Raw genomic sequence first — 16,634 nt, 5'->3', positions numbered from 1 at the left:
TCTATGAAGTACATTACAACAATAAATAATCAAAAGAAACATGTGAATTTGAGTGACTTTTTATATTCCAATAATGTACATGTACATATATTATACAAGAAGTTACAAATTACAGAGAAAGTGTGAAATGTGTGCATTTGACAATTGGCATACATGTTTTATTCTTTGAATGTAATGAAACATTCATACATTTACCCTGCTCAGTAAAATCTCCACTTCTTTCCTCACTAATCATCTTGAGCTGAAATTTATGCAAGGGAGGATCTACTTGAATGACATTTGTACCAGGAAGATTTACTTGTTTATTTCAACCTGTCAAAACATAATTCTGCATATAAGGTGAATATTTCAATTCATAGTGCACTGCCTGGACTGTATCTGTGTCGCACGCCCTAGCAGCTGAGAAAATGGCACATCCTCAACACTAATAACAATAATAATCTGGATTTATAAAGCGCTTAATATGAAATATGGGCTCTAAGTGCTTTACAGATATTATTACATGCTAAAATGAAGACGGTCCTTTAATTTGGGGGGGATTGCATGATTTAGTGGAGACATTGTGTGGGATGTGTGTAAGGGAGGAGGACAAAGAGGATTGAAGAATCTGAACTATGCAATTCATAGACATGATCTCCGACACACATATGCAGCTTCCGGACTCGTATTTTCTGCAAAACTCTGTCCCCATCAAGTTCATGAACAAATATGCCTGCAGCATCATTTCAATCTACAACAATCAGGGGATTTCAATCAGTCAGCCGCTTCATGCACTCGGGTACATGAAAGATATCCCATACTCCTATTAAAAATGTCCTCTAGAGTTCAAAGTTCAGCAGAACACAATTCACTGAGTACTATCTTGACCTCTTTCCTTTTGATTGTTTTCCTTTTGATTTATGTTTCCCGTGGGATTCACTTGATGATTGGTTTGATTCTTGCTGATGACTCTTCTTCTTCTTTTGACTTGGTCCGGCTCTCTTTATTTCCTCATCTGCTTCATCAGGATCCTGAAGAAATGATATCAAAATGATAGCAAATATGATAATAATTACATCTTTAAAAAAAAAAAAGTTTTGCATTGTAAACACTCCAGCACAAAATATGTAGAGTGCACAATGAAGTAACATACTATCCTATAGTATGTCGGTATATAATCAGACTACAGTTTGAATATATTGTAATTCATTGCATTGAAACAAAAATTAGTTTTTCATAATGTACATAAACTCTGGTGTTCACCTTAATTTTACAGACCATGTCTAAGTATTGAGAAAGTGTTTTTCTTTTTTATGAGGCATTTACATACGCACCAAACTTTTTTGACATTTCAGTGACTTGCTTAAGTTATTTTTACTAGGAAAGTTATAAATTTCAATGCTCTTTTTTCATGGAAATTGCACAAATGGCTCCATATATATGCAAGCATGGACTTAAATATTAAATAAAGTATTCCTCAATCAACTAGCAAATTGAGAACCTTGTAAAAGAAATATTTAGCAAAATGTGTTTACCTTTCCTTCCAGAATGAGTTGTTTTCTCTTGTGGATGGCTCTCCTCTCTCCAAAGTCCAACTCTTCCAGTTTCTATGGGAAAGAAAGAGACAGCAAATATCAAGTTAGATCATGTTGATTTTATTTGCATGTAAAGTTCACCTTTGGCCAGTATCACATAAAGGTAGACATTTTTTTAAACTTCAATTCAAATTCCTCTCTATATCCTACGAATTCTCTTTCAAATAACAATTACTTTTTATATCCATCATTTAACAACCATAACAACAACAACATAAGGCGGGACAAAACATTCTCGGATAAAACAGTTTAAGTACCATTTCAGCTTTACTCTTTGCAAGTGCAACTTCATTGAGGATGGGAAGAACATTCTTTTCTGGGACTTTGTACTCTGTCATCTTGGTATCTGCAATGAGCGGAGAAAAAATGATTCATAATGGTTATATGTAACTCAGGGTAATATAAACTGTTTTCATGTAATTATCTCAGAGGAAGCAACCAACATAAATATATCCAGAGCTCACAAACAGGCAGTGTACAAAATGATATCCTTATTTGGCCAATTATATATATATATGTATACAGTCAAACCTGTATATAGCGACCGCCCAAGGAAAACACAAAAAAGGTAGTCTTTGAAGACCCCCCCCCCCCCCCCCCCCCCCCCAACGAAACGAAAGGTCGATCTGGCAAATTTTCGGGACTCCCCCCCCCCTCCGCTTATTCAACGGCTGGCAGAGTCATTGCAAAAAAATTCGGCCCGATTTAAAAATGTTTAAACCCCCCCTTGAAAAAATCCTGCGTACACTACTGTGTGACTGTATATAATAAAGTCAAATAAATCCACATGAGAGAAAAATGAATGGCATCAGACATACAGCTTAACAGACTTAAAGGAAACCAAAACCTTCATACTAAGTTACTTTTATTGTAAAGTTTAAGATATTTGACAAATATCAGTGAAAATTTGAACAAAATCGGGCAAGGAATAAGGAAGTAAGAGCTTTTTTAAATTACTAGTCACTAGAGGGCAGTATTCAATTTGATGACATCATCTCTGAACAACTCTCCATGCCTTTTGTACATAAAATTTCACAATTTTTTTGTTTTCTTCATATTTATTTGTGTTCTTGATCCGACTTCATAACATGTGAAGTAGAATATCATTTTGCATTCTATATCTTGCTTTCAGGGGAGTACATTATCTCAATCACAAGAAAGAAGGAAAAACATGAAATTTGATGTACAAAAGGCATGGAGAGTTGTTTACAGATGATGTCATCAAATTGAATACCGCCCTCTAGTGACTAGTAACTTAAAAAAGCTCTTACTTCCTTAATCCTTGCCCGATTTTGTTCAAATTTTCACTGATATTTTTCAAACATCTTAAACTTTACAATAAAAGTAACTTAGTATGAAGGTTTTGGTTTCCTTTAACAGCTCAGTAAACTGGCATGTGCCTAAAACTGGTATTGAATCAATTCATCACATGAAGAATTGCCTTCTAACAATACAATGATAGAATACAGAACAAGATTCAAGTAATCGCTACCCCACCTTCTGTTAATGATTCTGTACTAGTTGATTAACATACATATAGGCAATGCTATATTCAGTAGTACTTACTGATTGTCTTTTCAATGGCTTGAACCAGCTTGACATCAAATTGTGTTACCATGGTGATGGACATACCTCCACGACCTGTGACATAAGAGAAAGAAACAACTACAGGTTGACACATTCAAGGAATCGCTTAATGGGCCATTTTCATAATATTTTCAAATTAACATTACAAATGCATACATCTTAATTATTTCATTCATCTGCTAAAAATATTTGTATTTCATAGTCTGAATGTAAATTGTATACATTATGAGTTGTAAGGTAGGGCAAACCATGTTTGTCCAACCAACCAGCAACTCATGTATGCCATTTGCATTGTGAATACTGAGATACAACAATATTTTACAGGATAATGTATTTGTTTGCTGATAAGTGAATGTTTTAAATTTAAATAATTTTCCTTTTTAATGAAATATTCTCATGATCTTCACTTTCTTAGTAGAGAAGTCGGCCATGATCGTGACATTTCGAAGTTTTATTTATTCCATATTTTACATAGAAAAACAGTTTATATATTTTGTTTTGTTTATACAGGCGTATATAATTATAAGAGTAGATTTCACACAAGAATTTTTTTTTTTTTTAAATTAAAGATTTCAAATCAAATATAATGTACAGAAAATAAAGTCTAAAGATCTTGCACACCTGCTTGCTAGATGAATAGCTTTAACAGGTCAACTAATGGTTTATTTTATACCCTAGAAAACATTTTATCTTTAAAAACAAATCATTGACTTGAAATCCCTTCTTCTAAAACTATGTAAACATAGTTTCTTTTGTTGCTCCATTGGGAATGTGGAATCTATTTTGTGTTTTTAATCCTTACACAACCACTGTTTATTACTGCACTAACCTGCCCTAGCAGTCCTTCCCACTCTGTGGATGTAATCTTTAGGAGACGTAGGTACATTATGATTGATGATCATCTGAACCATGGGTATGTCCAGCCCTCTACTGGCAAGGTCTGTCGCTACGAGTATCCTCACATGATTGGATTTGAACATGGCTAACGATGCTATTCTTGTTTTCTGTTAGAAAGGGGGGAAAGAAAATTGATAAAAAAAGTTACATTTCATTAAAAGCAAATGAAAAAAAAAACTTGAAGTGGAACATTTATTGCTATGACTAACAGCCTATTGCTATGGTCACGAAAGTTCTTATGAACGATTAGTTCGTATGAATCTCTGTTTTTCCATAGTCGATCATTCGTACGGCGTTTGTAAGGGCATTTGTGACCGAGGCTTATCCAACAAATGTTAAATAATCACAAACACTTCATAGAATGACATCATTTGTATGCATACACCGATACATTCCTGTGCACTAGATATTGTCTGCATAAGAGTCATAAGTTTAAGGCTCAATATACAGTGATATTAGTTGAAGCCTTCTGGTTCTCTGCAGATAAATCATGTTCAATTTAAATGTGTATACAAAGCCAAACATGCATTTTGCTCATACTCCAACCAAGCTATCTGGGGCTACTGTAGTACTCCAGAGGTTTATACCTCTTTATAATTCAAATGAAGAAACACATTTCATTTCTTACCTGCTTCACAAGTGAGTGTAGAGTAGCACACTGCATACCAAGATTTCTCAGCATTATTGATAATACATGACAATATCTGTAAAATAAAAGAAACCATAAAAACTCTCTTCAAAATGTGTGCATTAACGGAAATATACATACTCCGGGTAGAAGCAAGTGAAATTTAATATTCCAATAAAATCTTCTGCTCAGTCATAAGTTGTCACAATTTGTCATATTTTTTTCAAAATTGTCAAATATCCACCTTAACTTAAATCTACATTAATTCCTTCTATAAGTGAACTTTTGCTCTATTCATATCCTAATTTGATTCTTTTTTCCTTTTTTCAAAACTTGTCATCATATCAGAAACAATATTGATATGGATATTTGAGCAAAATTCTTATAGTTACATAAGAAAGATTTATACATGGAATAAAAGCACAACAACGTTTGCTTATGTTAGTGACAATTTTATATTCATTTAACTTTCTTTTTAAATAAGATTAAAGCCAAATTAGGCTGGAGCTTAGCATTTAATGAGTTAAGTATCCATTCCTCACTATTTCTACCAGGGGGCGTTTCACAAAACAGTTTTTGTTATAAGCTATCGAAATCCTTGCTTCTGATTGGTCATAAGCAGATTTGTCACTGATTTTTGTAATTTGTCATTGAAAAAAGGCTTTGTGAAACAGGCCCCAGAACTTACTTGCATGTACTTGTGAAGATGATAAGAGAATGATCCCTGTTTTTCTCTGTGAACTCTGAGATGATGTACATGAGATAAGCATCTTTGACCTGAGCGGGCATCAACACATAGCGCTGGTCAAGCTGCTCCACTGTGGCTACTCTGAGGACGGAAGGCGATCAAAGTATTACAATTAGTAATATAGATATTAGATATACAGTCAAACCTGCTTTAGTGACCACCTGTCACAAAGACCACCTGTCTACAAAGGCCACATTTGTTGTTTTCCTAGAAAATGGCTTCTCATTGAATCATGTACTAAAGGAACCTGTCTACAAAGGCCACTCTTTGTGTTTCCCTTGGATGGTCGCTATAGACAGGTTTGACTGTATATCATTCATCCATGACAATTCAGAAGTGATATGGGGAATGTGATGACGTATATTAGACCTGAGCGGGCATCAAAACATAGTGCTGGTCTAGCTATTTCACTGTGGCTACTCTGAGGACATTAAAAAAAAAAAAAATTCTAACTAGATTATTGATATGATTACTAATTTTCATTATTCATGAATGAATGTTCTGAAATGATTTTTGAGAGGCATGTTAAGTGGTGGATGATATCTAATCATCTTACTAGATCAAAACATCTGTAAAGGTTATTAGTAGACCAAGAGCTTTTGGTAGTCATCTTATTTGAGCTAATTTAACAAAGACTTAATAGATCACTTAATATGTCATCAACAAAAGTATAGTTTGTCAGCCTCCCAATGACAACGGGGTTTGGTTCCCAGAGCCCCCTCACAGAATATGAGTCATAAGAGCTTAAGGGTCAATATTTGAAATACATCTATCTCTGCAGAATTTAATTGCTTCAAAAATTGAATAGGGCGTTTCATATTCTAATCCAGCCTAAACACACACGATTATGGCTGTTCATGAGCAGAAAGTGTTCTTACGGTGCTTTGGAATGCCAGGAGAAGGGTTTATCCATGGACATCTTCTGTAGTTCTTTCATGGTGTCTGTGATGGTAGCACTGAAAAGCAAAGTCTGTCTCTTAGCTGGCAAGAAGTCAAAGATGACCTCCAAGTCTGGTCCAAAGTTTCCCTCTAATAAACGATCTGCTTCATCTAACACCTGCAAAACAAGAAAAGAAAGAATTGTTAAAGGCAGTCTGCACCAGTTTGGCCATGGGATTAGTCATCCCTGCAAGGTCACTGACAGGTGGTTATCTCATCAAATCAGCTCTCAATTAACATAAGAAAAAGGGGATCAACAGGCACCGATTAGGCATTGTTTGCTATATAGAGGGCGCAAATAGCTGTAGTAGTTAATAGAGTTTAACCTAACTACCGGTACAATGACCAACTAAAGAAAACAAACAAATGTAGCCACTGTAAACAGGTTGCCAAATGAAAAGTGGCCACTAAAGGCAGGTAGCCTTTCTAGAAGCCTTTCTAGAAGCCTTTCTAGACAAGTCTTAACTACAGATGTGTAGCCTTTATAGAGAGGTACCATCTCAAACAGTTTAGACTGTACAAGGCTTTGCATCATACATTTTAAATTGGCACCATATAAAACTAATGTTCTACAAGTATTTCAAACATTTAATACACAAGTACTTCAAACAACTGGTCGACCTTTTTCTAAAATTTTACAGATGTGCAAATTAATTAAAGTGCAAGTAATTCTTGTGGCTACTGGAATGGTTAAAGTAGATAAAATAAATGGGACTGATGTGTGACAATATTCTAACTTTTGAATTGGCAATTTAGAAAATGGTGACAACAAACAATGATTCAGTATCAATCAACTCACCAGAAACTTGATAGCGTGAAGGTCAAAGGTTGAAGTGCTCTTGATGTGGTCAGCTAGACGGCCTGGGGTTGCTATGACAATATGAGGTTTCTTAGACAGTTCCCGCCCTTGCTCAACCATATCTGGACAGATAAATACAGAAATAAAGTAAAAACTAACAAACCTCTGCAAGATAAGCCAATTAAAACAATTGAAAAACTTTACAATTCTGAATGGTGGTAATAAAATTACACAATTTTATTACCATCATATTTATTTAAAAAAAGGTTTGATGACTTCTTTATAATGGACCCCTACATGTTTCAATGCAAAAGAGGTCATTTGCATGAAAATTGGTGCTAATTTAATGGAAATTTAACCAGAACTTATATTTCTCATTCAAGTACTGTGCATTAATACCTCTAAATCTACTGAAATTAATCAGATTTCTCACATTCCTTTTTTAATTGAACATAAAAACCTCTATACCAGGTTTAACTTAGTAAAAGTCAAATTATTTTTAGACCTACCTATTCCTCCGATAACGACTGTAACTCTCAATCCAATCGGCTTTCCTAGGACTCTGAACTGCTCTGCAATCTGAATTCCTAGTTCTCTGCAATAAAGGGGGTTAGAAACAAACGTTTTCATGGTCTTGTAACTCAACACTTGCATGAGTGATTAAAATTATGGCTGCAAAAAAAAATGACACTAAATTTTGTCTTTATACCATACAAAATAGTGAGAGGAGTAATGAGGGAAATAAAAAGCGTGAAGTGGTTCACACAATTCCATGAATAGGTAATGTCAAAAACTTTTAACTTCTAAGATCAGATAAATATCATAAATGTATGGTTTCCCCGACAAAGATTGCAAGGGTTTAATGTATCTTTAATCTACATGTAAGTAAATTAAATACTTTTGTGCAAGATTTTATGTACATTTAATAAAGATGGATATGAACTGTTTTTATAGTTTCAAGACATTATTTCTATAGATACTCTTTATCTCACCTTGTAGGAGTGACAACAAGACCAAAAACTCCATAGGGATCTTCACTGAGTTTCTGAAGAATGGGTAAAGCAAAGGCAGCTGTCTTACCACTCCCTGTCTTAGCACAGCCAATGCAGTCACTACCTGATGGGGAAAGAAGAAAGAGAATCATGATATTAATCAGAATAAAAAATTCAATTATTCAAGGTATTTGCTGATTTAATCAAATAATTTTATCACATATTTGGGAAGGTTCAGTTATTGTCCTGTTTTCATTTTGGGTTATATTGTGGAATTTGGATTCAACAAGAGAAACAAATTGTGCATATGCTGATAAAAAGGCACTTTATTACCTATCTGCAATGTAATTCCTTGGTGTCTTCACATCAAAGTTGATAATCAAATTGTATTGTTTAAACAAAAATTGAATTAAACTATTAAAACAGGTTGAATCAAATTGACAGAATAAGAACAAAAACTGAAAAAGGCTCTGACACAACTTAATCATAATATACAGACCCCTTCCATCGTTTTCTCTCTCATGAATAAGGAAAATATATGCTTAATGTTGGTGTGTGTGTGTACTTGGGTTTTAACAGACGTGTATCAATCAGATATGATTATTTCGTCCGGGGACTGACTTTTAACGTCACCATCCAAAATACGTGACTCAGTTTCGAACCTGCGTCCTCGGCTGAATCAGTTTGTAACTTCCAGGATTGTTAGCTGGATTACAGGCGCACGCCACAACGCCTAGTTGGATAGTTTCTTCGCTCTATAAGTATAAATGTATTATTATTATTAAAATGAAAATGGTGTGCATTGTTCCTGCACTCTGCAGATAAAAAAATATTCATCATAGTCTACACTTGTAGACCATGTCCAACAATTTTTCAATTTACACTTTTATTTATTTTATTCTGTTTTACAATATTAATGTGAAGGCTAAAGTGAATAAAGATCAAGTATTCCAATGTGAAGTACCAGACCATGATCTTTTAATTTATGATCTCACGTTAGCCAGAAAATGGGTAAGTTATTAGATCTAGAGGTCTAGGTCCTAGATCTAAAATATTTTTGTGAAAAGTGTTTTCATGGTTGTAGAGTAAAACCGTCAAACTTTGGACGTTGCCAAACTTCGGACAAAAATAACTTCAACGGCTAGAACGCAAAATATGAGCCTAGCTCAGGTGGGTAACTTGCATGCATTTGATACTACTACTAACCTGTATCGTTAGTACAGAAAGTTTGGGCAGGTTGCTGTCTGCAAAACTCCCAACAAACATCAAATTCAGAGACAGATTTCTGGTTACCTAGATTTTTACAGTCCATTAAGGTGTAGAGCCTCCAATATATCGATTACAAACTAATCTTTGGCATGTTTCAGGTGGTTTCTGCCAAAAATATGGGAGCTTATGAGATACTTTTTCACTCTATGGCGGAATTTTTTTAATGGCGGCCGTTACCATGGGGCTAGGGGTATAGACTCCCCTACACGAAGCAAATATATCGTTTATCCATGTACAATGAGTTTACGAGCACCCATTGGGTGATCAATCTAGCAAAAAAAATCCCAAGTAACGCCCCCGGGCGCTGATCCAATCAGAAAATTGATGCGTAAATCAGCTTGACCTTAGTTTGACTTGGGCGGCTACTTTGCTCTTCCGTTCGGGCGTCCGATCGACTCCTCGGTTTTCCGAACGATTCCTCGGTTAGGTTTTTCGGGTCTCGGATAATACCGGCAAGTTTAATGACCGTGGGAAAGCGAGCCAAGTTATGCGCATTGCGGCATGATTTGAGTTCATGGAAAGTTCAACTGCGCGTGCCTCGCCAGCTCAAGGAATGCAGTCTAGTCATTGGTGTTATAATTAGCATTGGCGAAATGAAAATCATAATCTAATGGAGGAGATTAATTATGTGCAATATTAATTGTCATGATGATTGGCACAGCAGGTTCTTCCATTCATTCATATTTTGATGTTGCATGTACTTTTATCCTTCCTCTCACTCTCTCATCCCTTTTCTCTATCTGAACTTGCTACTTTCAAATTTTCCTTTTCTTCTTCAGTTCTGGTCTTTCCTCTCTATTTCTATTTCACTCCCACCCCCTGTCTCTCTGTCTGTATCTCTCTCTCTCTCTCTCTCTCTCTCTTTGTTCTCTCTGCCTCTTCCTCTTTCTCCCTTCGTCTCTCCTTCATCCCCTCTGTTTCTCTCTCACACTTTCTGTCCCTCCCTCCTCCTCTCCACCTCTTTTCTCTTATGATGATGTTTTACAGTACAACATTCTATAATTATATGTTATTTTTATCATATTTTGTGGGTTGCACAGGAGCAGGGTCCACGTCCCGCAACCTGGGTGTCATGATTTCTTGAAGCCATGATAGCTGATGCTCCTACATGTATGTAAATACATACATGTATTAATACATTTAAATATCAATTTACCAATTAAAATGGAAAACAAGTTCATAAACATTAGACACGATTGTCGTAATGAGCTGTGCTGCTCATAATTAGGAAATGTATTAGTTGTACAAAGCAAAAGAGATGACTCAATGAGTGCGGACAGGCGCGGATCCAGGGCGAACGGACTTTGCCGCCCCCCCCCCTCCCGCAAAAAGAGAGAGAGAGAGAGAGAAAGAAGGGAAAGAGGAGAGAAAGGGAAAGAAAGAAGAGGAAGAAGAAAAGAAAAAGGGGAAAGGAGATCGGGCGGCAAAAGGGCCTTGCCTCCCAGCTGTTACCTCCCCCTCCCCCCCCCCCCCCCCCCCATCACAAAATAAGAGAGAAGGAAGGAAAGGGAAAGGAAAAAGAGGAGGGAAAGGAAAAAGAGGAGATAAAGGGAAAGAAAAAAAGAGAAAGAAGATAGTTAAGGTGTAGATTGGGGGGGGGCACTGTCGCACTGATGGGGGGGGGGGTTGGGCTTGGGGAAGGGGGTGACAGATGCCCCCAAAATATAATTCAAACGTGGTTTATTTCTAATTCGATACCGGTGATTTACAAATATTACTAAAATGACATGATTTTCCTAGATTTTTTTATGAGTGTTGGGAAATGGCAAATTCCTAAATAAGGAAAAAAGAATAGTGACCTGCCTTTGTCACAAAATAATGAGGAGTCAAAATGTGCTCATCTGACCGTAATTAAAAGCCTATATTCCCTGAGCTTCTGTGTGCTCCTCCCCTTGACCCCCGCCGGGGCTTTGACCCTAGACCCCACGCTAATTTACGTTACGTTGATCGTTTCTTCTACCCCCCCCCCCCTCAAAAAAACAAAAACAAAAAAAACACCAACAACAACATCAACAATAACACGTTTTTGCTCATTTCGCCACTGCTGGGTCACCATTACGTACCAATATTTGGCTTGCATAATTTCAAATCCCCCCCCCCCCCTAAGAAATTCTGGATCCGCGCCTGAGTGTGGAGGTATATGTATGTATTGATTGATTGAGTTTTATTCGACAAGCTTCGAACATACAACATTATACAATAATAACAAATCAACAAGTCAGCTTGAACAGGATAACCCACGAGAGCTTATTTCCAGTGGGGTCCCTTACAGACATATATAAAATTAATAAGTAAAAATAGTCATATTTACAGACAGATAAGAAAAATAAAAGAATTACCTTTTAAAGATAATAATAATAACATTAAACTGATGATAGAAATGATAATAAGTACAAGAAGAAAAGGAAGAAGGAGAAGAAGAAAAAGAGGAGGAGGAAGAAGAAGAAAATAATGATGAATTAGTAGAATTTCTATAACGTACGAAAACATAAATATATACAAAATGAAAAAGTATGAACCGGCAGAAGAATACAAATTTCAATCACATGTCATTCACTTCTCCGACTGTCAAGTATTAGGTTTTCCTTTAATTTCCTCTTAAAATGAGCATAGTTTTTTTTTTGAGCTTTGAAAATTGACATCCAACACAAGGCCCCCCCCCCCCCGCTCTCTCTCTTTCTCTCTCCTTCTCTCTTTCTCTCTAATTATTTATCTCAATGTCATACCCCCTTTCCATCACATCTCACTCTGATCTAATATGAAATTGGACTGAACAGGAAAAGAATGACCGCATCAAAGATGTATGCACTTACATAAGTTATACATTTAATGATACCCTCCGACATCTCTGAATAACATATTTGAATACATAGAGTAGAATAGAATAGAAATGGTTCTTATTAGAAAGATCATCGCAGCCAATGGCTGAATTGCGATCCATTTCACAAACATACAATTGCAATTTAAATTGAAATAACACAAAATATGACATAAATCAAAAATCAAACATAGACCCCCGATAGGCATTTAAAAAGTCATTGATCAAATTCAAATTTTTGTTAAATAAAAGACAGAGAAAGAGAGAGGTGTAGAGGAGGGAGAGTTGGAGTGATGATAAAGAGAGAGAAAGAGAGGAAGAGAGGAAGAGAGAAAAAGAGAGAGAGAGAGAAGGGGGGACGAAAGAGTGAGACGGAAAGAGAGAGAGAGATATATATATACATTTATGAATATAATAAGCGATGACTGAAAGCATAACATTGATACTAATATGATACTACACATACAAAAAAGAAATATTAAAAAAATAATTACCAAAAAAAAAAGCTGCCCCCAACCCCACTAATTTTTTTTTACCCCCCCCCCCCCCAAAAAAAAAAAAAAAATGCAACATTGTTACTGAAAATAATTTGGGAAACTCAATTATATAATACTGTCAAACGATCAAAATCCTCTCAAGATTTAACCATTTTTATCAAATTTGTCAGTTTTGTTAGCAAGTATACTAACCTGCCTCTCATTTATGAAACTATTACTGATATGTTATTTTATTGTCATATTTTCAACTTTCCATTTCGGACTTGTATTTGCATTTAATTATTTGACAGAGTGCTTTAATTATTTGACAGAGTGCTTTAATTATTTGACAGAGTGCTTTAATTATTTGACAAAGTGCTTATTATTTGACAAAGAAATTAATGTAGGAATGGAGACCACCAAATCTCGGTTGAGCACCCTTCGGAGCTTAGTTAGTTCCTGGTGTGTTTTTACAAAACGCCGAAATCATATTGCCGTTTCCCCCAGGCCAGGCAATTTCCCCCAGGCCAGGCAGTTTCCCCCAAGCCAGGCCGCGCAAACGCGTACAGTGTAACCATGGAAATACTACGAACGCTGACCACAACCAGTTCAAAGTACAACATATACGCAGTCACAATCAGACGTAAACACGGCGAACGATTTCATACGACACTCAGCTGTATGGTTCGGAATTATTACCGAACAAAGGAAGCAAACTTCGGCTCTGACGCCCTAGCTGTCAATCATACAAAAATGGATACCAAAAACACTGAAATTTCAGGCTTTAAACAGGTGACGCACTTTACACATAGGTGACGCACACATGGCGTTCCATACACATGCAAACGAAACGTGAACGGACATTTCAGGAAAAGAATCAAGTTTGTACCTTAAATATGACTTTTTTGATAATTTTTCTTAGTTAAGTAAGACTTATACTTAAGTGAAATACTTAAGTGAAATACTTAAGTGAAAAAATCATTAAAAATAGAGGGTTTGACTGAAATATCACAATTTTGGTATTGAAAAAAACGGAAAATAGTATGCTCTCTCGTCGCACTCAAATTTGTAACGTTAAGCGAATGGCGGGTCTTTTACATCCAATCAGAAGGAACAAGAACGTTGATTCGTGGGCGGGGCGCGGGCGGGTAATTCAAATGAGGCGGAGACCGATTAAACGTAACTGCGCAAGCGCTAAATGTAAGGAATATTGCTTCGTGCCCTACTACCGGAAGATGGCGCTCTTCCAAGCTTCGGACAGGCAACATTGAGTGTCATTTAGACTACAAAAAAAATAGTGCTTTCGTAAGATTTTAGCACCAAAACATGTGAGTGTTGTGAAAAACACCTTTCTTATAGTTCTACGTAACTTAAAACTACCCAAAACGAGAAAATAATACTTTTTTCATGAAATCAACGCAGTCAAACTTACCCCAGTCTTACGATTTTTGATCTGGTTTCCAAACATCCGATGAATGCGTATGTGGCGCACACGCTATACGTGCACTGTACGTGCGCTATGCGCTATACGTGGGCTGTGCGTGCGCTACACATGAAAGTCTGAAGCTTGGCAAGTGCTTCCGAAGCTTGGAATGAAAAAAGGTTCGGCGGGTAAGTAAATAATTCTAGATTTTCATTTCCTTTACTAATTTTCTTTTACATGACATATATAGACAGTATTTGCACAATAATAGTATATTTGGTCTTTCAATAATTAAAAAAGAATTTAATGTTTTCCCCCGTTTTGTCTTATTCTTAAGTTAGGGAGGCCAATGCCCAAATCTAACTTTTTAATTACTAATTTGTTTATACTAAAACTAAGATTAAAAGAAAGCATTTACTTTCACTAAGAAAATCCACCCATCTGCCGACTCCAGAAGTTCCATCAAATAGGAGATATCCAGCTAGTTCCTATGAGGTTCCTTCTACGCCTTTCCGTACGTAAGAGCCTTGAAACAATTATATTTCATGTCGCAAAGTTACGTTCATAATTAGACAGGCCCGAGGGGCAAAGTTCATGATGAAGTTTAAAACTTCGCGCGAAAGTGCAATCACTCAACAGCGGCTAGCCTTGAATCGGTCGCACACGTACACACCTTCTTCTTCTTAGTTGATCCCACCACCGACACAGGCAAGCCCCGATGCAGGCTGAAGTCCAGCCATCAATGTGCGAACGATTACATCTTCTACTACTACGAGCCGAAGACGATGGTTCAAAAATGAAGAATAGAAATATATATAATTCATTGATATTTACCTTAGATGTGCATTCCAATGATTTGATTTCCTCATGAGTATTCCTTATTATCAACGATCGAGAAGTTACGAGGTCCAATTAACATCCATCTTGCAGCGAACACAATCATAGCGCACATCCATGCATGCAACGTACGTGTACTAATATTTCTCTCACTCTCTCTCTCTCTCTCTCTCCCTTTCGCTATACGTAACATACACACTCACTAACCATGTATCATACAACACACACCTTCAAATCATGGCTTTCATTTCAATTCTCAATTGGAGTATAGACTGCTCACGTAGACTTTTTTTTTTACTGAAATATCTTTTTTAACACTTCTCATACATTACTGCACGACACTCGTATCTAGTGCTGTGAGAATAACGTACTAGGGTCTATAAATAAGACTACGCTTTGCGCACGATCTGACCGGAGCTCAGATTATGTCGCAATACCCTTTATTTTTGGCGCGAACAATGACGTCACTGTTCACTGTTTTCCTTCTCATTTTGAGATGGATGTAGCTATAGGGCTCAAACCAATGCACGATTGACAGAAACATCGTACTCTATCTACTTTCGAATGTTCAGTTTGTAAAAATCTGTATTTAAAAAGATATAATCTTTTTTCTTTATATTTTCTAGTTGTTAGAAGTGGCAATTGTGAACATCTGAAATGTTGATCTCTATCAAAAGTTCTTTACTCAAAACGGATCCCATATTTTTAGGGTCTACCTTCTGCCAATGAGAAGGTTTTTAGTGAGCAAACCTCTACGCCCTCTAGGATTTTCTTAGTCGGTGGTGCGAGTGCGTCAAGGTCGTCTGCAACCACAATTATTGGATTAAAAAACGTCAAAATCTGCAAGATTGTCAACAAATGGTGAAAGACTGTTACAGATCCGTGATTATAGGTATGTTGTGAAATGTATAATTGTATTTTCTTTTCTTATTTTCTTCAATTTTTATTTTTACATCATTTTTTTCCCTTCGCTAATTTTTTGAAGTGGGCGACGAGCGCACAAATCGTAAGTGTAGAAGCCTTACGCCCGGGCATTGGCCTCCCTACTTAAGTGTCCGAAGTTTGGCGGTCTTACTCTAGTCTCTAGTCTAAATCAATTATTTTGTATAATGCATGGCTAACTATCACATTTGGAGGTTGAGAAATCTAACCGTTATTGCTCCCCCCCCCCAACCCCGCCCTCAGACTCCTTCATTAATTAAAAACCTCTAGAAGTTATGGAACAGCTGCAGCCCAGTTCTTAATTTAGGCTTAACGGAGCTTCACCGCCGCGGACGGAGGCCGGGGGCGTGTGGCGAAGCTCCGCTGGTGTTGATCCGACTCTGACTTTGACTAGGCCTAGGATGTAGCGACGGAATACTCGCCGACTCTATTTCACATGACATACATACCCTTCAAAATTGGTGGAATACAGTTGTGTTGAATGGGCGTTGGTTGTTTGATTCCAACTGCTTCACACTGTCTGACAAGCCAATCATGAAGTCCAAGGCCCGAAAAGGACAACCTCTTCCCTTTTTCTACTTCAAAATCTGCCATTCTCGGTTTTGTTTCACGTGCATGCACCTACCAGCTGTAAATTAATTGCGCAAATTGTATGGTGTTGTTGAGAAGACAAATCATGACTACGGGGAAAAACCACAGAACTGA

At 36.7% G+C, this 16,634-nt stretch overlaps 1 protein-coding gene across 2 annotated transcripts; it reads right to left on the bottom strand.

Moving 5' to 3' along the window:
• Nucleotides 1-43: 43 nt before the first annotated feature.
• On the bottom strand, nt 44-16,564 carry LOC576375 (probable ATP-dependent RNA helicase DDX49). 2 transcript variants are annotated; one of them, XM_030976797.1, is made up of 12 exons: nt 16,379-16,564; nt 8,165-8,288; nt 7,682-7,767; nt 7,173-7,294; nt 6,313-6,491; nt 5,375-5,515; nt 4,687-4,762; nt 3,991-4,165; nt 3,141-3,215; nt 1,832-1,920; nt 1,515-1,586; nt 44-1,010 (listed from the first exon to the last, which is right to left on the bottom strand). In XM_030976797.1, the coding sequence occupies exons 1-12, from the start codon at nt 16,521-16,523 to the stop codon at nt 858-860; spliced, it is 1,437 nt and encodes a 478-aa protein (XP_030832657.1). In that variant the 5' UTR covers nt 16,524-16,564; the 3' UTR covers nt 44-857. The 2 variants fall into 2 exon arrangements, with proteins under 2 accessions (XP_030832657.1, XP_030832658.1); XM_030976798.1 differs by lacking the exon at nt 1,832-1,920 and having other exon boundaries at nt 896-1,010.
• Nucleotides 16,565-16,634: the final 70 nt, after the last annotated feature.

Source organism: Strongylocentrotus purpuratus, unplaced genomic scaffold (assembly GCF_000002235.5).
Source record: "Strongylocentrotus purpuratus isolate Spur 01 unplaced genomic scaffold, Spur_5.0 spur5_scaffold_9, whole genome shotgun sequence".
Classification (NCBI taxonomy): domain Eukaryota; kingdom Metazoa; phylum Echinodermata; class Echinoidea; order Camarodonta; family Strongylocentrotidae; genus Strongylocentrotus; species Strongylocentrotus purpuratus.
This window is presented reverse-complemented; position numbering and strand designations above follow the sequence as displayed.

Coding starts and splice junctions, on each gene's coding strand:
- LOC576375 (XM_030976797.1), bottom strand. CDS start 16,523: ATGGCAGATTTTGAAGTAGAAAAAGGGAAGAGGTTGTCCTTTTCGGGC. Junction 6,492..7,172: donor TTCACGCTATCAAGTTTCTG/GTGAGTTGATTG, acceptor CTTGTTTTGCAG/GTGTTAGATGAAGCAGATCG. Junction 3,216..3,990: donor GGGAAGGACTGCTAGGGCAG/GTTAGTGCAGTA, acceptor CTTATGTCACAG/GTCGTGGAGGTATGTCCATC.